At 38.9% G+C, this 22,058-nt stretch overlaps 1 protein-coding gene across 2 annotated transcripts in view; it reads left to right on the top strand.

The window, feature by feature from the left end:
• LOC134348397 (integrin beta-2-like) overlaps positions 1-20,977 on the top strand; it is a 113,337-nt gene extending 92,360 nt beyond the window's left edge. Inside the window, exons 13-17 of one of the 2 annotated variants that reach the window (XM_063051699.1) lie at positions 1,453-1,675; positions 3,980-4,188; positions 7,737-7,903; positions 10,954-11,052; positions 14,499-20,977. In XM_063051699.1, coding sequence (XP_062907769.1) covers positions 1,453-1,675; positions 3,980-4,188; positions 7,737-7,903; positions 10,954-11,019 — 665 coding nt within the window. In that variant the 3' untranslated portion in view covers positions 11,020-11,052; positions 14,499-20,977. Of the gene's footprint in view, positions 1-1,452; positions 1,676-3,979; positions 4,189-7,736; positions 7,904-10,953; positions 11,053-14,474 lie in introns of both variants that reach the window. The other variant, XM_063051697.1, reaches the window with a different exon arrangement.
• Positions 20,978-22,058: the final 1,081 nt, after the last annotated feature.

Below are 22,058 nucleotides of genomic sequence, written 5' to 3'. Positions count from 1 at the left end.
CACTGGTCCTGATTGGGACATGGTGGCAATTGAAGGCGACTTCTTTTGTGAGATCCAGCCACAGCATGGACAGATTTCCCTTGCCTTTCTGTGCTTCTCTGATAAACTGAGTGATCACTCCTGTATCCTCTAGACACCCTGGAACCCATGCTATCCTGCCCTTCTGCATTGAGGTGTCAATGTAATGATTCTCAGGAGGTATTCCATTAAGTGGCGGGCAGCAACATTCAAAAATGCTCAATGCTGAGCAGTGAGATGTCTTGAAACTGCTTGATGTCCTCCTTGAGAATCCAGACACTGTATGCAAACCTTCATTAGTGGGCCACTCTTCCCCTCCTCCAAATCCTGTTCTTAGTACTTCTTGGACCTCTTTCAAGCTGGGCTCCCTGCTGTCGAACTCGTGATCGGTGTTGCCAAAAACAACTATGAAACCTGATTCTGAGTTCAAAATGTTACTCAAATACTTCATGTAGCCGCAAAGGACAATAAAGTTATTAAAAACATCCCTGAAACTTGGGCTATTTTTAAAAGAATAGAGTTGGAGGTCTAAAAAGTTTACTTGAAACCATATTATGACATATTATATTTAATTCTGGTCATCATATTATGAAAAGATACAGAGACGAAGAGAAGAGACACAAAAAAAAAGATTTACAGGGGTAATACCAGAATTGTGAGGTTGCTCTCAGCAGGAGGGAATGAACAGGCTGGATGGATTTTCTTTTGATGGGGTAGCACTGAGGTGCCAAAACAGAGTTTACAATTGATAAGAGTAACTGGAGCAGGAGTTTCAGCTGTTCAGAAGAGCAAATTTAGAAATCACCAGTAAAACAAAATACTCCTCAAGAAATCAAACAGAGAACTTATAGAAGAGTGGGAACATAGGTCTTGCTACCATCGAGAATGGTTGAGGGGATCATATGAGAGACATATTGCTCATGATAGATAAAGGAGAATAGGAAGCTTGATCTGGACAGAAAATGGAGTTGTTTTTAAACAGTGTATACATACTGTAGTTATTCTATGTAATACCTTGTATGGATACAATCTGTATTACTGAGTCTGATATAATCATATAGAACATAGAACAGTAAAGCATCATACAAGCTCTTCGACCCTCAACGTTGTACTGGCCCTTTAACCTACTCTAAGATCAACTTAACCTTTCCCTTCCACATAGCCCTCCAGTTTTCTTTCATTCATGTGCTTATCTAAAAGTCTCTTAAATGTTCCTGATGTATCAGCCTCTACCATTACCCTTGGCAGTGCGTTCCATGTGCCTACCACTCTCTGTGTTTAAAAAAAAACCTACCTCTAACATCCTCAGTAAAATTTGCACCAATCACCATAAAATGTTGCCCCTTTCCTATTTGCCATTTCCATAGAAAGATAATCATGAAAGTCTTTATAATGATACAACAGTGAATATTTACTTTTGATGTTAACTTTCAGGACATGGCACATGTGATTGTGGAGTATGTCGATGTGAAAAAGGATATACTGGAACAGCCTGTGAGTGTGAAATTGCTGAAGAGCAATGTAAACAGAACCCAGAGAGTAAGATTTGCAGTGGAAGAGGAAAATGCACTTGTAATCAATGCTTATGCAATGCAGGTTATCAGCCCCCATATTGCAAAGAGTGCCCAGGATGTCCATCTCCATGCCCTAACTACATGTAAGTTCCCATTTGCTTTTGGTGCATTAGAACAAACAGCTTAATCTTAGTCCTGGCGAAGGGTCTCGGCCCGAAACGTCGACTGTACCGCTTCCTAGAGATGCTGCCTGGCCTGCTGTGTTCACCAGCAACTTTGATGTGTGTTGCTTGAATTTCCAGCATCTGCAGAATTCCTCGTGTTTAATCTTATCATTGTCTATATTGCAGTGGAACAGAAATAAGTGACTTTGCAGCAGCACTACCTGTTCTTTGAGATTTAGACCCACAATGGGTCACCACTATGGCACAGCGAGTAGAGCCACCGCCTCAGAGTTCCAATGGACCGGGTTCAACTGCAATCCCTGCTGCTGTTGAGCCACACTACTGATCCCTTCCCACCAAGTCTTTGCTGGTACACTGTCTCCGTAGCAGAAATATAATAAAGCAGAAAGGACCAACAGGTTTTAATGGTTGAAATACTTCAAATAATAAAGAGGTATACTGTGTCAGCAATGTTCCCTCTAATTTTTAGTAGTCAGTGTGCGCAAAAATCTTATGTTGTGCAAATTTTTTTCCTGTGACTAAAGTGTGTGCGCACTGGATGCACACATGGCACAGTTTATGTAGGTTTACAGAATATTTGACATAAAACTGCACAGAATAACAACAAAATAACATACGTATTTAAGTCTCTCAGTTATTTTTTTCTCTCTCCTGTCTTTGGCATTTACCCATTCTTTGTAAATTCTACCTAGACTAATAGAACACCCATCCAATTGATAGCTTTTGATTCTCATTAACATATCCAAATGACATTCACCTAAACGGATTCTCAGCTTGTTTTTGAGTTGATTCATTAGGCTAAAACTCACAGTCCGCACTAGATGCAAGAAAGATTCCCCCGATGTCCATCAACTGTGCAAGGTCGCAAAACTGTTCATTTTGAAGGACAAATGCCACCACTTGAGCAAAGTTTGAAATCAGTTTGGATTTAATTTTTTTCTTGCACAGAAAATTTGAAATCATTAAACTGTCGAACTATTACAGTATTTTCAGCTAAAAAATCATGATATTTTAGATATAAGGCATTAACTTGTTCATCGCCAAATGTGAAGTCACAATCTGCAATTGCAGATAAATCAAAAGTTGACCATTCTTGTACCTCATCCTGTAACAGGTAATGACGGGTTCTGTTGCCTGAGCTTTTGTACACCGTCCAAATGCGATTTACTTGTCAAATGACACTTCAAAAAGTCAAGTTTCCAAATATCATCCCCTTCTTTCCACTAGCAAATTCTCCAGCAACTTTCGCATCATGACAATACAAACAGATAACTCCAGTTTCCGAATCATACGTAAATATTTCTCGTAGCTGAACGTTCATGACCTCATGAGCTTTCGGTGTAGCAGTTTCTACTATTTTGTTAAGCCATTAAACTTTAAACAAATTTGCAGTTCTTTTGCGCTTCACATCCTTCGCTTCTTTTGAATTTGACTTAGTGAATCAATATTTTTTTCAGTAAAAACTTAGTAAGCTATCTACAGGATTTGAAACAGATCTTTGTAAACTTTACGATATAAACACTGTCAGCCAAAGATGGCTGCCGCCGTGATGCAGCTGTACAAACCGGAACAGGAAAGGTGAGGTGACGTAAACTAGTGACATGCATTGTGGTATTTGAAAAACCGACTAACTAATTAACAGAAACATTTAGCTAAAAGATTATTTTCAATAAGTATAATTATTAATTACTACATTATTTTAGGTAACTAACCTTTTGTGCGCACATTAATTTCCTTTGTGCGCTGGTTGAAAAGCGTGTGTGCGCGCGCACACACGCACAGCTTAGAGGGAACATAGTGTGGCAGGGCAATGGTGCATCCAGCAGAGCTGCTGCCTCACAGCACTGGATACCTGATTCAGTCATGACCTTGAGTGGCATTTCTGTGGAATTTGCCTGTTCTCCTGGAGGCTGCATGGGTTTCCTCACAATAATCCGGCTTCCTCCCAAATGTGGGTTACTAGGTTGGGTGGCCACTGCAAATCTCTCCTAGTGTGTAGGTGAGTTGCTGAATCTGGGATTGATGAGCTGGTGAGAATGTGGAAAGAGTGAAAAAGGGGTTAATGCAGAATTAATATTAATGGGTTATTTACCTTTGGTGAGGGTTTGATGGGTTAAAGGGCCTGTTTCATGTTGTGTCTCTCAATGACTATGTTATTTTACTACATTGACCTAACTTGCTTAATGATAGAGGGACATACAGTGCAGTCTTTCAAAGAATGTAGTTCTATGACCTTTGTATTTCACTTGTTATTTCAAACAGACATTGTATAGAGTGCCTTGGATTTTCAAGTGGTCCATTTGCAAAAAACTGCACTCAGTCCTGTGGGAATTTGAAACACACAGAAGTGAATGAACTAAAAGAGCCGACCGCTTGTAAAGAGAAGGACTCGGATGGCTGTTGGATGAATTTCATCATGAAGGAGTTAGATGGAGTTGGAAACTATCAAGTGATTATCCGGAAAAAAAAAGGTCTGCCTAATTATTTTTATTTTAGCAAATAGAGTCACTTCACGTTAGAAGATACTGATTTCATTTTCATTTGTTTTTAAACGAACAGAGAGTCATAGAAAAGTACAGCACAGAGATAGGCCCTCTGGCCTATCTGGTCCATGCTGAAACCATTTAAACTGCCTAGTCCCATCGACCTATGCTGGGACCATCGCCCTCTATACACCTCCCACCCATGTACCTATCCAAACATTGCTTAAATGTTGAAATCATGTTGACATGCACCACTTGTGTTGGCAGCTCATTACACACTCTTGCAACCCTCTGAATGAAGAAGTTTCCCCTCATATTCCCCTTAAACTTTTCACTTTCACCCTTAACCCATGACCTCTGGTTCTAGTCCCACCCAACCTCAATGGGAAAAGCCTGCTTGCATTTACCCTATCTATGCCCCTCTAAATTTTGTATACCTCTCAAACTTCTATGTTCTAACTAATGAAGTCCTAACCTATTCAATCTTTCCTTATAACTCAGGTCCTCCAGGCTCGACAACTTCCTTGTAAATTTTCTCTCTACTCTTTCAACCCTATTTACATCTTTACTGTCGTTAGGTGACTAAAACTGCATACAATACTCTAAATGATGCCTCACCAGTTCCTTATACAACTTCAACATAACGTCCATCTCCTGTCTATCTTCTGTGGCCTTCAGTCTCTTTCAGCAATCAACTTCCTAGATCTTTACTTCATCCCTCCCCCTCCTAGTTTCACCTATCACCTGGTGTTTCTCTCTCCCCTTCACCCCCACCTTTTAAATATACTCCACAGCTTCCAGTCCTGCTGAAAGGTTTTAGCCCAAAACGTCAATTGTACTCTTTTCCAATGATTCAGCCCGGCCTGCTAAGTTCCTCCAGCATTTTGTGTGTGTTGCTCAGATTTCTAGCATCTCCAGATTTGCTCTTGATTAATTTCTTAAATGTTCTCTTGTGTTTCTTATACTCCATAAGCACTTCATTTGTTCCTACCTGCCTATACCTGCTACGCACCTCCTTTTTTTTCTTAGCCTCAATATCTCTTGAAAAACAAGGTTCTCTACACTAGTTACACTAGTTATCTTTACCTTTTATTCTGACAGGCACATATAAGCTTCATACTCTCAAAAATGCAGTTTTGAGGGTTTCCTACTTACCAAGTACACCTTTGCCAGAAAACAGCCTGTCCCAATACACGTTTGCTAAATCGTTTCTGATACCATCAAAATTGACCTTTCCCCAATTTAGAATTTCAACCCGCAGACCAGACCTATCTTTTTGCATATTTACTTTGAAATTAATGGTGTTGTGATCACTAGATACAAACTTCTGTCAACTGCCTTGTCTTATTCCCTAACATTTGGCACCTATTTTAATATTTATGACCAAAACACAGATATTTTCCCTCATTGCTCTTTTTGAGCATGTGTAGTTAATGGACCAGAAGGAAATTATTATCATTATTGTATGTTGAAGTGTTAAATCTAATAGCATATTGAGTGGTTCCAGATTCAACCCATGGTGAAAAAACACATCTGTTTTTATTCAAATTATGTAGGATTTAATCAAGATTTAAACTTTTCCTGCTTTTTGACATTTCAATCAGGAGTAGTACTAGTTTTGGAATTATGTCATATTTTTGCATGTGTTTTAACACCCTCTATTCAAATTTCATGATAATCCTGTAAGAAATTTGGAGGCTATTGTTAAATAACTGGGAAAAGTGACATCTCATCTCACTAGGTAATATAAATTAATTAAATGAATTTATAATAAAATGCTAGTATTAGATTTGGTGACTGTGAAACTACCAGATTACTGCACTTTTTTAACCATCTATGTGCTTTAGGGAAGGAAACAAGCCAGTATTTAATGCTATGGCCAAAATAACCAAACAAAGCAATGCAGTTAATTTTTGATTGTCCTCCGCAGGCCAGTCAGTTGCTTGAAATGGGTAGCAAGCATCAAATTTGGTACTGAATTTTCCAAAGAATATAAAACATTCAATAATTTCTTCCTCCAAAGACCTAACATCTGAAACATCTGTTCCACAGATAGTCATCGACAGCCTCACATTTGCTACTAAATCAAACCTTTCCCCCAGTTTCTCAGATTCTCCCTTAACAGCTCTTGCCGTCTTTATAATAGGTGTTCAAACTGCATACAACCACAAGGAAATGCCATAGGATCCCTCAACAATGCTCAAATATGGTCAAGGATATTTCTTTTCCTTATTTAATAACTTAGCGCTCTGTCATGTTGAGAAACACTTGGAAAAGCTACAAGAGAGCTCTAACGGCACTGACCATCCATCACCAAGACTGATACAAAACCAAATTTCCCACCTTGTCAAAGGCACAGGCACTAAAACAAAAGTTAGTTCATAGAAACATAGAAAACCTACAGCACAATGCAGGCCCTTCGGCCCACAAAGTTGTGCCGAACATGTCCCTATCTTAGAATATACTAGACTTCCCCATACCCCTCTGTTTTTCTAAGCTCCATGTACCTATCTAAAAGTCTCTTAAAAGACCCTATCGTATCTGCCTCCACCACCGTTGCCGGTAGCCCATTCCACACACTCACCACTCTCTAGATAAAAAACTTACCCCTGGCATCTCCTCTGTACCTACTCCCCAGCACCTTAAACCTGTGTCCTCTTGTGGCAACCATTTCAGCCCTGGGAAAAAGCCTCTGACTGTCCACACGATCAATGCCTCTCATCATCTTATACACCTCTATCAGGTCAGGTCACCTCTCATCTTCCGTCGCTCCAAGGAGAAAAGGCCGAGTTCACTCAACCTGTTTTCATAAGGCATGCTCCCCAATCCAGGCAACATCCTTGTAAATCTCCTCTGCACCCTTTCTATGGCTTCCACATCCTTCCTGTAGTGAGGCGACCAGAACTGAGCACAGTACTCCAAGTGATGTCTGACCAGGGTCCTATATAGCTGCAACATTACCTCTCAGCTCCTAAATTCAATTCCATAATTAATGAAGGCTAATACACCGTATGCCTTCTTAACCACAGCGTCAACCTGCGCAGCTGCTTTGAGCGTCCTATGGACTCAGACCCCAGGATCCTTCTGATCCTCCACACTGCCAAGAGTCTTACTGTTAATGCTATATTCTGCCATCATATTTGACCTACCAAAATGAACCACTTAACACTTATTTGGGTTATGAACCACCTCACACTTATCCGGGTTTGAACCACTTCACACTTATCTGGGTTTAACCCAGACAACCCACTTAACCCAGATAAGTGTGAAGTTCATATTGCACTGTGATCTGTCAGCCAGTTACTAAACCAATGGCAACACATCCCAAATAAGAAAAGAGACGGGATGAAACAGCTCTGGTAACCAGTAGTGAAGAAGCTTATTTCTCTTTAATAAATTGCCAGATGTTGGAGCTATATTTCTTCTGGAAGAATTACTTAGAAAGACCAATCATTAATTTCATTGACATATATACAAGAACTGTTTAAATGGACTGTACTTTTCTGTGATCACCTGTTTTTGCTTTGTAATTTCAGAATGTCCTCCACCCACAAATGTCATCGCTATTGTTGCTGGTGGAGTAGCTGGCGTGCTGCTGATTGGATTGCTTATTCTCCTGATCTGGAAGTTGCTGACTTACCTGTATGACAGAAGGGAATTTAGGAAGTTTGAAAAGGAGCGAGCAAGAGCAAAATGGAATGATGTATGTAGAAATAGTTGTTAAAGTTGTATCAAAGCTATGCATTATTAAAATGCCATGCTATGCCATTGTAACATACTGTGGTAACAGTGCATGGTAACCTCCGCACAAAATGCATCTTTGTCTATAGTTAATTTTCCAGCAACTAGTGTCACATTTTAATTAGTTAGACCTTGCTGTCTCTGTGGTATCAATACTAGTTTGGTATTGCAAACCCTGCATACAATAGGTTAGATGTCTCACTACTCTATGATTACCAGTCATCATGCATTCAGGACCATGCTGTATCTTCCACTGTGGTCCAAAGTGCAAACTTTCAAATGAAGCCCAGCTCCCAACATGATGATGAGGTCAGAATTTTCACAAACATTCAAAATCAGTTTGTATTTTCACACCCATGTTTTCATTGTCCTTTTCCCTAAATCCACAAGCCGAATAATATTGCAACACAGGACCCTCCAAGGAGAGGTAGCTGTTGGTTTTAGCTGCACTGGAAAACAAAAAACATGGAAAGCAGACATTGGGTCTTAAATTATGAAATGAGGGGCCTAAGCTTTTACTGATTTGGAAGTCCATTCTGGCTTCACTGATAATCCTAGAAACTATAGACTGGTGAGTCTCATGTCAGTGGTATGGAAGTTACTGGAGAGAATATTTAGGGATAGGATGAATATTTGGAAAACCATGGCCTAATTAGGGAGAGCCAGGGTAGTCGTGTGTGCAGCAAGTTATGTCTTACTGACTTGATGGGATGACGAAGATGATTGATGAAAATAGAGATGTGGATGTTGGCTACGTGGATTTGACAAAGTCCCTTAAAGGAGGCTCATCCGGAAGATTAAGATTCATGGGATCAGTGGTGAATTGGCTGGATTCAGAACTGGCTTGCCCATAGAAGACAGAGGGTGGTGGTTGAAGGGGCTTATTCTGGCTGAAGGTCTGTGATTAGTGGTGTTCTGTACTGGGACCTTTGCTGTTTGTGATGTATATAAATGACCTAGATGAAAATATAGATGGGTGGGTTAATAAGTTTGTAGATGATACGAAGATTGGTGGTGTTGTAGATGACTGTCAAAGAATACAGTAGGATGTAGATCAGTTGCAGATACGGGTGGAGAAGTGGCAGATGGAGATTAAAAAGGCATATGGCATGCTTGCCTTTATTAGTCGAGGCATTGAGTTCAAAGGTCAGGAAGTTATGTTGCAGGTTCATAAAACTCTAGTTAGGCCTCATCTGGAGTATTGCATACAGTTTGGGTCACCCCATTATTGGAAGGATTTGGAGGCTTTGGAGAGGACACAGAAGGGTTTACCATGATGCTGCATTTAAGGTGAGAGGGGGCAATCTTGACGTAAATGAGAGATTTGTTTGGCGACTATAAAGTATTAGAGGCAAGTTTTATTACACAGATTGGTGGGTGCCTGGGATGTGTGTAGAGGCAGATACATGAGGGACTTTTAAGACATGTTTAGATAGGCACATCAATGTGAGCAAAATAGAAGAATAATGACATGGTGTAGGCCTAAGTGGTTAGTTTAGTTGGCCATTTGATCACTCATTTATTCAGTTCAGCACATTTTGGGCTGAAGGGCTTGTTCCTGGGCTTGTTCCTGCTATGTGCCTTGACAAAATATTTTTGGATTGCTTATGGCCATGATCTGTTTTTTTTCTGGAATAGAGAACTCATTGCCACTTTTCATATAGCTAGTGATTAAAGATGGGGGTGGGAATGATGTCACTGTTTTTATGAGTGATATGAACTGTTCACCTATATAATCCCTGCCCGATAGGTAGCATGAAAGCTTCCACATAAGTTTCCGTCTAATTGCTGTCTAATCACTTTGTCATTCGGTTACAGAGCAATGGTAAGAGAGATTGGCAACCACACAGGTTGAGTACAAAGGGTTGATTTCAAGTTATCTGAATTGAAGAAATATATCAAATTAAGATTCAAATGAATGTTACTGTGCTCGAAAGGTGGTCAAAAAGTGAATTAGAAAGTATAAAATTATGAAATGGTAGATCAAAGAAAACAGTGTTTCCTCTGGTAGAAAGATAAATCGGATTTAAAATTAAATGCAAAAAGATTTTGCAAGGAGGTAGAAGAAAGTACGAAGAGGATTATGGAGGAAAGCAGAGCAGAGCTTTAACTCACCAGGGTTCCATTTCCTGCATTCCCCTCCCACTCACTGGAGCTAGTTCCCACACTTCATTTAGGCTTACCTAGCTACAGATATGCAGTACTACAGTATTGTGTAACATCACCAAGAAAAGTCAATCAAAAATGGGTTGAGGTATTCATCGAAATGGCACTCAACAGTCCAGAAAATCTGCTTGTCTAGCAGTACTCTGACCATGCCAGAGTTTTACTGGAGCTTTATACTGCCATCAGAGTTTTATTGGAATAAGTTCTGCTGTAACAGATGAGGATTGAATGTTCTAAACAAGGAAGTTCAGCATTCAGAATCAGAATCAGATTCAGAATCGGCTTTAATGTCACCGGCATATGTCAGCTGACCGCTGTAGTACAATGAAAATACCTGATAAATAACTACTTAATAGACGTATATAATTCAGATTTTCCTCTATATTTAAGTTAAAATAAGTAGTCCAAAAAAACAGAAATAAAAAAAGTAGTGAGTTACAGAGAACCAAGTTACTTTTACTTGTATAAGCTTTTACAATATCTCCAAAATCTGTTGGTTAGAATGCTTCCTTTTAGTAAAGCTTCAGAACTTGATTGGCTAGATATCTAAGGCTAGAAATCTGGATGAATTTCAGATTTTCAATTTCAGAATTTCTGATATATACTATCAAGTTTACTAGCATTGCATTGGTTTCCCAAATGACTTTACTGGGTCTAATAGCAGTGTTGTGTATTTAATATTTCACTAATATTTGAGTAAAATTGTAAATACATAGTTTGATTAGTTATTCTTGGTTAAGACAGATGGTAAGGCCAAATGGTCTGCTTCTTTGGTATATCCTGTGGTTGTTTGTAATTACACTGGATGACTTTCCAGATATTAACTTTCTGTGTTACCTCCACCAGGGTGATAATCCATTGTTTAAACAGGCCACAACTGTTACCGTAAATCCCAACTTCAAAGAAGACTGAAGATGTTAATAGAGACAGGATCAATTTAAAGTGGTAGGTTTGCATAAGTGGATGTCATTTAAAAGGATTAACTTTACAGCCGACAGTTTACAATAATGTTAACCAATGAAAATCGCTTTTAATACATGATTAGAAGTAAATTTAAATTGCATAATAGACATCCTTTAGTCTTGTGAGACCATGGATTTGCACCTTGGAAGGTTTCCAGGGCGCAGGCCTGGGCAAGGTTGTATGGAAGACCAGCAGTTGCCCATGCTGCAAGTCTCCCCTCTCCACATCACCGATGTTGTCCAAGGGAAGGGCACTAGGGCCAATACGGCTTGGCACCGGTGTCATCGCAGAGCAATTTGTGGTTAAGTGCCTTGCTCAAGGACACAACACGCTGCCGCAGCTGAGGCTCAAACTAACGACTTTCAGATCACTAGACCGACGCCTTAACCACTTGGCCACGCGCCGAAATTTGTTTACTATTTGTTTATTTGCATAAATTTGTTTATTATTGTCACAGTTACCGAGATACAGTGATAAACCTCAAAGTTCAAAGTAAATTTATTATCAAAATACATATGTGCCACCCGATACACTCCAGAGATTCACTTTCTTACCAGACATTCAGATTTTAATGAATACAAGTAACACAACTGAATCAAAGAAAGACTACATCAAACAGGACAAACAATCAATGTGCAAAAAACAACGAACTGTGCAAATATAAAAAGAAAGAGAAAAAAATAATGAAGAAATAAGCAATAAATATTGAGAAAATGAGATGAAGAGTCCTTGAAAGGGAGTCCATAGGTTATGGGAACAGTTCTGTGATGGGATGAGTGAAGTTGAGTGAAGTTATCCCCTCTGGATCAAAAGCCTGATAGTTGAGAGATAATAACAGTTCCTGAACCTGATGGTGCGGGCCCTGAGGTTTCTGTCCGTTCTTCTGGTGGCAGCAGGACCTGGATGGTGGGGTCCTTGATAAAGGATTCTGCTTTCATGAGAAGTGTCCATGTAGATGCGCTCAATAATGGGGAGGGCTTTACTTGTGATGGACTAGGCTGTATTCACTACTTTTTGGAGACTTTTCTGTACAAGGCCATTGGTGTTTCCATACCAGGCCATGATGCAACCAGTCAATATACTCTCCACCACACATCTTTAGAAGTTTGTCAAGGTTTTAGATGACATGCCAATCTTCGCAAACTTCTGAAGAAATAAAGATACTGCCATGTCTTCTTCATAATGGCACCTACATGCTGGACCGAGGACAGATTCTCTGAAATGATAACTCCGAGAAATTCAAAGTTACTGACCCTCTCCACTTCTGATCCGTGGATGAGGACTAGCTCATGGACCTCCAGTTTCCTCTTCCTGAAGTCAATAATCATCTCCTTGGTCTTGCTGACATTGAATGAGATGTTGCTGTGGCACCGCTCAGCCAGATTTTCAATCTCCCTCTTATATGCCGATTCGTCCAAAGACAGTGGTGTCGTCAGCAAACTGAAATGTGGCTTTGGAGCTGTGCATAGGCTCACAGTCACAAGTATAAAATGAGAAGAGAAGGAGGCTATGCATACAGCCTTGCTGTGCACCTGTGCTGATGGAGATTGTGGAAGAGATGTTGCCAATCTGAGCTCACTGGGGTCTGCAAGTGAGGAAGTCGAGGATTTTGTCATACATACTATCCATATAGAAAAACTTGTTACAATGGTGCAGTGAGAAAGTACAAAGTAAAACAATAACAGTGCAGAATAAAGTGTTTCAGTTCAGAGAACACTTAGTGCAGGCAGGCACTGAGGTGTAAGGTCACAGCAAGTAGATTATGAGGTCAAGAGTGCATTTTATTGTACAGTACTAGGGAACCATTCAATAGTCTTATGACTGCAGGATAGAAGCTGTCTTTGAGCTTGGAGGTACATGGTTTCAAGTTTTTAAGTTATTTCAATGAGGTTAGGAAATGATTCCAATGAAGAGACAGTGTATAGTCTATTACTGTGGTTAAGTCAATGTGTGGGAGCGTAGTTTAATTGGCGACTTCAATTGCATCTATTGTGAGGTGGCTGGAAAAGTCTGGGGGATGTTGATGGGAATGAGGAGAACAAAATAGGTAGGGTAGATCAGAGAGCTTGCTTCATATTGTATCTGAATAGCACGTCTAAATTTTATCGTGAGTTACAAATACTAAAATATAATATTTAGAAAGCATCAAAATTTGTATTATTGTCCAAAATAGTGGCAAAAGTGTTTGGAAAGCAGACATTGGGAACATTTGGGGTCAGTAAAAGGAGTACAATTCAGATTAGTTGATACTTGAATTGATCCACATGGACAAGAAAAACAAAATTTTCCGTTGTATCTTGGTACGTGACAATAATAAACCAATAACAAATAACTAAAGAATCAAATGAAAATTGCAATATTTCAAAGGAGATTAAAGAGTGAAAATGTAAATATGTTTTAAAATTATTAATGGATAGGGCAAAGAAGGCTGAAACTGTGTTTCCAGTACAAACTTTGTAGTAGGCAGATCAAGAATGAGATGAAGCAGAGTGAAGGTTAATGACTTAGCATGGAACCAGAAGAGATGTTTACGCAGGGCCCTGTAATGAAATGCAAAGTTGTTGATCTAATATATCAACTCATTTTGTTGTAAATATTTAACATCATTGTTAAATTATTACATTGAGCTAAGCTATTGTTTATCTTATTCAGAGTAAAATCAATGACACATTGCCCTAAATTGTTGGACAGTTCAGTTCTGTTACAGTAAGTTAGAACTGAATATTCTAAAGGTTCAGCATTCAGAAAGCCAAGTTACTTTGACTTTTGCAAACTATTGTAGTTTCTGAAATGGAAAAAAAAATGTATTTCCCTTAATGAAGCTTCAGAATTCAATTGGCTTGGAATCTATAGATTCAAACTCATTTCAGAGATTTACTATTTGCAAAACTATGCTTCCTGTTTTCATTATTTTGTTATGCAGCACAGTTAAGTATTTTTTTCAATATGCAATCATTTTGTCAAACCCTCCTGGTGATAGCAGTACTGTACTGTATGCCTGAGTGACTGTGCACAAACTTTGATGATCCAATAAATTATACGCTGTCATACAACTATTACCCTGTTAAGTGCCATGGATGTAATGATCTTTTAAAAAAATTATGTATTATTAACTGGGGTAAACAAGATCCAAAATCAGGGAATGGCTCAAGTGAGTCTTATTCTGTTTATGCTATACTTATTGATTAAGAGACAATAGCTCAAACTTTTAGGCTTGTTTTGCATTGGTTTCCCAGTCTATTTTACTTGGTCTGATCATAGCTATGGTGCATAAATACCAGCATGGACTGGATGGGTCAAATGGCCTGTTTCTCGGCTGTATACCCTGTGCTACAATGTAACTCCTTCAAGAATGACGCTTTCATAAACTGACTGTTTTGTTATTTCTGAATCCTCTTCACCAGGGTAATAATCCACTGTTTCGACAGGCCATTACTGTGAATCCCAGCTTCAAAGAAGACTGAAGATCTCGATGGAGATGGGTTCAAATGCTTCAGATGCCATTTTACAACTTCCACTTGCAGTATCACAAACACAGATTATGCGACAGATGAGTAAAACAGCCAACCTGAATTGATTGAACCCATAAAAGTCATTAACTTTTCATCAATGATGTACGCCCTTGACATATACCCACATTTTTAGATGCTAAAAATCAGTTGTCCAGTGCAATATGTCTTACCTGCTGTAAATCAATCAGTTTAAAATTTTTAAGCAAATGCCTAACAGGTGAGTGAACAAGTAGCTCTCATCGTACCTGTGCAAAAACCATCTATCATCAATGAAAACAGGGCAGAAATAATGAAGATGGGTTGTAACTGAGCTTTGGTTAAAACAAGTGATAGTTACTTTTAACAATGGGCATCAAATGCCAGTTAATTTGGTATTGTGGCACTTGCTTTGGTTATTTTCAAAAATACCATTTCCAGTTTTAATAATTAATCTCTAATAAAAGCTGAAACCTCTAGATCCTAAAAAAAGTTTATTTTTATGTGCTATGCATTCTTTTATTTGTTTATAAAAATAACAAATGCAAATGTAAGTAGATGAGATGATTATGTTCTATGAAGGAAGTGACTATTTGTAAATAGTGCAACCTGCTTCCATTGGTGCTTTGCTAACCATGGCTTATCACAGTGAGGTCATCGTAAGAAAACAAAACTGTGCAAGACAAAAAGCGAACGTTGAGTTCCAGTGAATGAGAAATAAAATCTGAAATATAAACAGAAAATGTTGGAAGCAAATCCAAATCTGCTTAGTAGATCAGACAGCATTTCTGGAAGGAGAAACAGTCAATGTTTCTCATCGGTTACACTGTGTCAGAACTGGGAACAAGAGAGAGAAAGAAGTTATTTCATTTGGCAGAAAGGATGTGTCGATGAAAGGGAATGTCTGTGATAGGCGATTTAAAATAGCTCAATGGCAGCAGTTACAGCACATTGAACTTTGTGATCTGTCTAACTTGTTGTTATTGGTGAGACGATGGGACCTGCCCAGCAGGCCATACTTAATTAGAAGGATAAGAATAACTGAGCCAACATGTATAAAATGATAGTATTCCCCTTTTTGCTGTTTCATATCATGTTGACTCAGTTTTTCTCAATCTTCTGTCTGCATTTTTGTATGGGGGTGTATGTAGCTGAAGTGTGATATTTGTATGTAAAAACTTCTTTTGAAGTCTGTTGTACAAAGTTAATTGCAGAGACAGCACCATGTTCATTTGCAACTGTACCTAAGGTTAATAATATTATTTCAACCATTCCTCATTGATATGTAAACTGCTAAACTTCTTCAAGATAAGCTTATCACAAACTCTATAGCTTTTTCACCAAATCCACCCCCACTGTCACTCACACTGGCTTAACTGTTTTGTGCACCTGCTTCGTTCATTGCGCGCCCACTGCTAACCACCCTCACCACTGCTTTCCCACCAGCACAGCACACATAGTTGCATCTGATCACACATCCTTGCTACCCTAAGTAGTTCATTTCAACCTTTATAAAATTGCCCATCTTCATTGCTAGCTCAAATGGTACATAATGGTAATTTGCTTCCTTCATTACTTCCACTCCACAACATTCAGCACATCTAATTCTGCTCCGCATAATCTACTCAAAGCATGTTATGATGGTCAGCAGGTCTCAGCTTATCTTCTGGTACCTCACTTCAAAATGTTGGTCCTCATGGTAACTTCCTCCCCTTCCACCAGCCCTTGTGGTCAAAATCAAGAAGTTCTGAACTTGTGATTTTTTGATTTTGAACTCTTGTGCAGTCCGTATACCTTTCCCTCACTTTGGTGGCCAGTGCTCTTTAATTTCCTCCCCTACTTTCAGACTCATCTTTAAAGGTCTAGTTCTCCTTCCTCAAAATCCGTTTCCATGAAGGTACCACATAATATCTTAGTACATTCCTCCTCTATAAGGTGCTACGTAAACTGTTCTGTTTAACATTACCACCAACACATTTTTTCTTGATTTATTTCTGGAAGTTTTAAACAAAGACCTGAAATGGTTTGTTCTATGTGTTATGTATTATTAAGGGTCAAGCTAAATAGTGATATTACTAATATTGCAATGTCAGGTCTCAGCAGGGTGAGCTAGAATACCACACTTGCTTTTGTTTTCAAGGTTTCTGATTACCATCTTGGCCATTCCCGGTGTCACTATCCAGTCTTCAGCTCAGCTGCAATCAGGATCCTTGGCTACTCTGTTGTTGACTTTAGGAGTGTGCCATCTGCCCATCCAATCCTGGACCAACTCTTCTGTTTCTGCACTAGACCCTGCAAACCAGACCAATTACATCACTAGATTGAAGTAAAGAACTGCAGTGCACAAAGTTTTGGAAATTTTAAAAAAGATAACACACTCCGCAGACATGACTTGATGGCAGTTTTGAAATATTTTTTAAAATTGCAATCTTTCTTGTAGATTTCACAGGTTACCCTGTCAGAAATGAATATTCTAAGAGACTTTTGAAAATCAATGCAGTTTATCAAAGTAAATATTATTTTCCAATTTTGCAAATCAGTCAAACATGAAGTTATTTCCCCATTTTAGGTAGGGTCTTACATATTGTTAAAGTGGTCTGCTTTTATGATTCAACAAGCATGGAAGATTCAACATACATTTTTTTCTGCTTAAGTTTTCCAAATGGATACACTTTAACTGAAACTATTTGTGATACTTTTAATATATCATCATTGCTGTCTGTCAAGAGGTGGATTCAGATATATGAGAATTAGTCGATGCTTTCCACAGACATACCATGAACCTTTATTGTCAGAGTTGTGTAGCAGGTCAAGTTTGGTAAAGGACAATTGCCTTAAAGATATTGAGTGCAATGTCCAGCCTTGCATGCTTCAATGACTGTATCAATGATGATTTGGAATTTAGCCTCTTGTATGCTTCCGAAACCTGAACTGCCAGCAGTACTACAAGGTATTTAAAAATATCACCAATCTGCCTCCACAAAACCCTCCAAATTTACTGGAAGATAGGCAAACCAACTTCAGTGACTTCTTCAAGGCCAACATTCCTAACGCTGAAGACATAATTACACTCAGTTGACTGCAATGTACAAGCCAACATTGTTTGCACAGCCAATGTCAATTTTCTGAAACAGCCACCCTATTCCAAGCTTAGTCACAGAAGGGGTTTACCAAGTAGATAGTGTGAAGGATGTAAAGATGTACACATTGGTTCCAGCAACATTACCACTGACTTTTGGAAATTCCTGATTGAAATAGAGAAGCAGCATTTCTGATAGTGTTGACAATCTTGAACCCTTGTATCAGAAACCCTGTGTAAATGCCAAAAGAACATTCCACTAACAAACAACTTAGCTATCAGGCACCTTCTGTCCCAGCTATAGAAGAATCTCATCTTCATCTTAGAATATACAAAACCAGATTGGAAGTAATTAATTTTTGATTCTAGGTAATTGCCTAAGAAGGAAGACACTTAACAGTGGAATTATAATGCTACCCTGAGAATGGAATGACTTTTCTCAGGAATGTAGATCTCCAGGAAGATGGCCATTTATATTTTCTATTGTGATTCCACAGAACTAAGAGGAATCATTTCCTGTTGATTTTGCTAAACCTGTGCATTCAATTCCACTTCTGTAATTTGTATCCTTTGTAGCTAATGGAAATAAATTTCAGAAGTGGAGTGGAACACCTATCCGTTACTATATTGTGCAATTATATCTGCCAACCGTGGATGAATTTCAGCAGTCTTTTTCTTTTCCTCTAAGTGTGCCAATGATGCTGTGTGATTTACATCAATGCAGTGTATCTATTTGTGTAATCTGCCCCAATCCTAAAAACTTTCCAAACTACCATTTCCTGGCTCTTGTGCGCCCCTGAATTTACTTCATCCACCACAGAGGGCCATGTCATCCATTTCACAGGCCCGAAGCTTTCGAATTTTCTCCCAAACCTTTTCCATCTTGTACTGTTTTCTCTTTTGATATACTCTTCAATGTCCAAGTTTTTGATCAATTGTGCTAATATGTCATTTTGTGGCTCAGTGCAATGTTATTATATGATAATAGTCCCATGAAGCATATAGGGATTTTTTCAGTACTAAAAGTGGTATATGAATTGATATAGATATTATAGTTAAGATGCATACGTTACCACGAATTCATTTGAACTCAAGTTGGATTAACTGCAAGTGTCTTCAGGACTGAACACGTCATCCAAATTCTGCTGCACAGAGCACATATGGATGTCAGTGGATAACTGTGACAGTGATTTTATTTTATGTGCAAGCTATTAAGCAAAACTCAAGCTAAATTGTAAATCCAGGAAGAAACTCCAAGGAAAGTACAATATATTAAAAAAAGCAAGGAACTTTGAAGACAATTGTTCTGTTGAATGAATCTCTTTGTAAGCTTTGGATATATTCATGCTGCCCTTTGCATAATACTGATCAAAATTACTTTGCACTCTTGAAGCTAATGCTAACTGTAAAATAAGAGAAAAGAAATGAACAGATTTTAACACAATAATTAAGAAAAATATTGTAGTTGCCCTTTGTTGTTATTTTTCCGAGGAACAGTTCTTGATGTACAGTGAGCAGAAAGAGAACAAAGTGAAGAATTGAACCTAATCCAGGATGAAAATCAAAAGACTGCAGAAGCTGAAAATGGTTTAGATACTCAACAGGACAGGCCTCGTCTCTAGGAAGAGAAGTAACATCAGCACTTCAGATCGGAGACATAACAAAAAAGGGAAATTAAAAAAAGCTTGTTGAGCTGCAAAGAGGGTGGAGTAGGGGGATGCCTGCAAAATGGTAAAACTGGGATGACTAAGGCAATAAACTTTCAAAGTTGTGCCGCATGGGATCCACAGTGAATTGGTCAATTGGATTCAGAATTGACTTGCTCATAGAGGAGAGAAGGTGGTGGTTAATGGGATTCTGACTGGAGGTCCATGACCGGTGGTGTTCCACAGGGATCTGTACTGCGATACCTGCTGTTTATGATATATGTTAAATTATTTAATGAAAGCATGACGGGTTGGTTAGTAAGTTCACAGACAACACAAAAATTAGTGGCAGTGTGGATAGTGTAGAAGACTGACAAAGTATACAGTAGATATTGAGTGTTGCAGAAATGGGTGGAGAAATGGCAGATAAAGTTAATTTGTGGAGTATAATCCTTTGGGAGATCAAATGTAAAAGGCTAGTGCAGTGTTAATAGCAGGACTTTTAACAGAGGGATCTTGAGTCCAGGCCCATAGCTCCCCGAAGGTGGTTGCACAAGTTGATAGGGTGGTAAAGAAAGCATATGGTATACATTAAACACGAGGAATTCTGCAGATGCTGGAAATTCAAGTAACACACATCAAAGTTGCTGGTGAATGCAGGTATACATTTATTGGTTAAGGCAATGAGTTCAAGAGTCAGGAATGTTATGTTGCAACCTTGTAGAGCTCTGGTTAGGGCACAGCCCGAGCACTTCATTCTATCTGGTTGTCCCAGTAAAGAAGGGATGTTGAGGCTTAGAAGGGGATGCAGTAAGGGTTTACTAGGATGTTGCTTGGTTTAGAGGGCATGCGCTAAAAGGAGAGGTTAGACAAACCTAGATTGTTTTCCCTGCAGTGGCAGGCGCTAAAGGGAGATATGGTAGAGGTTTGAGAGACATTGATAGGAACCTTTTTCTTGGGATTGGAATACGGCATACTTTTAAGGTGAGAAGGGCTAAATTCAAAGGAGATTTACACAGTGATGGGTGTCTGGAATGTGTTCCATGGGTGGTGGAGGTGTTTAAAAGACTCGTAGATGTGAATATGCAGAGAATGGAGGGATATGGATGTTGTGAAGCATGAAGTATTAGTTAGGTACAAGACACCAATTACAGGAGGAACTCAGCAGATCAGGCATCATCTATGGAGGGAAGTAAACAGCTGATGTTTTGGGCCAAGACCCTACTAAATTTCTCCAGCATTTTGTGTGTTGCTTCACATTTCAAGCATCTTCAGTCTCTCCTGCATCTCATGCAGTTAGGTGTTTAATTCAGCACAACATTGTGGGTTGAAGGGCTGGTTATTGTGCTGTATGTTCTATTTTATCACTCTTATTGAATGTCTGATATTAACAATTACTTCAGTCTTTAAAAGAGCCAGAAAATTTACAACAGTTATTCTTAATTTAAAGAATGGCCCCAGCACCTCCTCAGACTGTGGTAGTTGTTGATGGAAACAATGGATAGGTATGTGGAGCTTAGAAAGATAAAGGGCTATGGGTAAGCCTAGTAATTTCTAAGGTAGGGACATGTTTGGCACATCTTTGTGGGCCGAAGGGCCTGTATTGTGCTGCAGGTTTTCTGTTTCTATTTCACAATATGTTGTGATGTACATATGAAAAATAAAGCTAATCTCTAATCCTTGAGATTCACCTGTTTGATAGTCACAGCCTATCTTTTTTTTGAATATCCCACACCCAGACCTCTTACCCCACTCCTTTATGCCCTTAATGTAACCAATGGAATAATTCCGCATGAAAACCACAGTGATCTACCTGGAGGAAGGTGAACACTTTGGACAGCCGGTCAGTAATGGTATAAAATGAAGCCTCCCTTAAAAATTGATTACCAGGCCTCAGCCTAGGATTAACGCTTGATTTGGCAAACAGGCCACATATTATTTGTGAGACAAGCATGCAGGTACAATTTTGCACGTGGAATTGAAATATGACTTATTTTACCTTACCAGGCCAATACAACAGCCTTCATGCAAATATGCATGTTGCAAAATGAACAAAAATCTATACAGTACATGCACACACAGACAAAAAATACTGGGTAACATAATTATACTTCATTATTTTAGTATCCATATGATTGTTAATCATACTCTGTTTAATTTCTATTAACATTTCCACTGCCTCTTTGATTCAAATCTAGGAGGCTACAATCTCCTTCTGTTCAGCACTGGGGAGTCCAAGGTAAATTAAAAATCAGGTGCACACCCTTCACAAACCCTTCAAAGCAGCTGAGGGGGTTCCAGCCATAAACAAAAACCTCTCCCAAGTATTTTGTTCGCAGCCCAAGAAACCATTCTTAAAATCCCACTGGGCCAATTAATGAATGTTGACCTGGATCTTTGGCCATTTTTGGAAATTTACTCTCCATTTTTCAAAGAACTTTTCACTAGAGGGTGCTGTCAGTTTAAACCCGGAGCTTAATCTGAACTGGTTTATTGGAAAGGTGTCAATGCTGCCACCTCATGGATGCTATAAATACCAAACAAATTTCTGACCCTCAAGTAGATATCATGTTTACCGTTTTACATAATATTAAATTATATCTGGGGTACATTTACAATTGTTTTTATGGGAAGTGACTAAACAGATAAAACAGGACAAGCCATGCACAAATAAATAAATGAAAATGTACAGTTCTTTGGCACTCTGTTACCGATTTAAGATTTCCCTGAACTCTGGACAATAATGCCCCATCCTGGAAGTCATTTCATGTAAGA

Source organism: Mobula hypostoma, chromosome 6 (genome assembly GCF_963921235.1).
Source record: "Mobula hypostoma chromosome 6, sMobHyp1.1, whole genome shotgun sequence".
NCBI classification, from domain to species: Eukaryota; Metazoa; Chordata; class Chondrichthyes; order Myliobatiformes; family Myliobatidae; genus Mobula; species Mobula hypostoma.
Note: the sequence above shows the minus strand (reverse complement) of the source record. Positions and strands in the feature narration are given on the sequence as shown.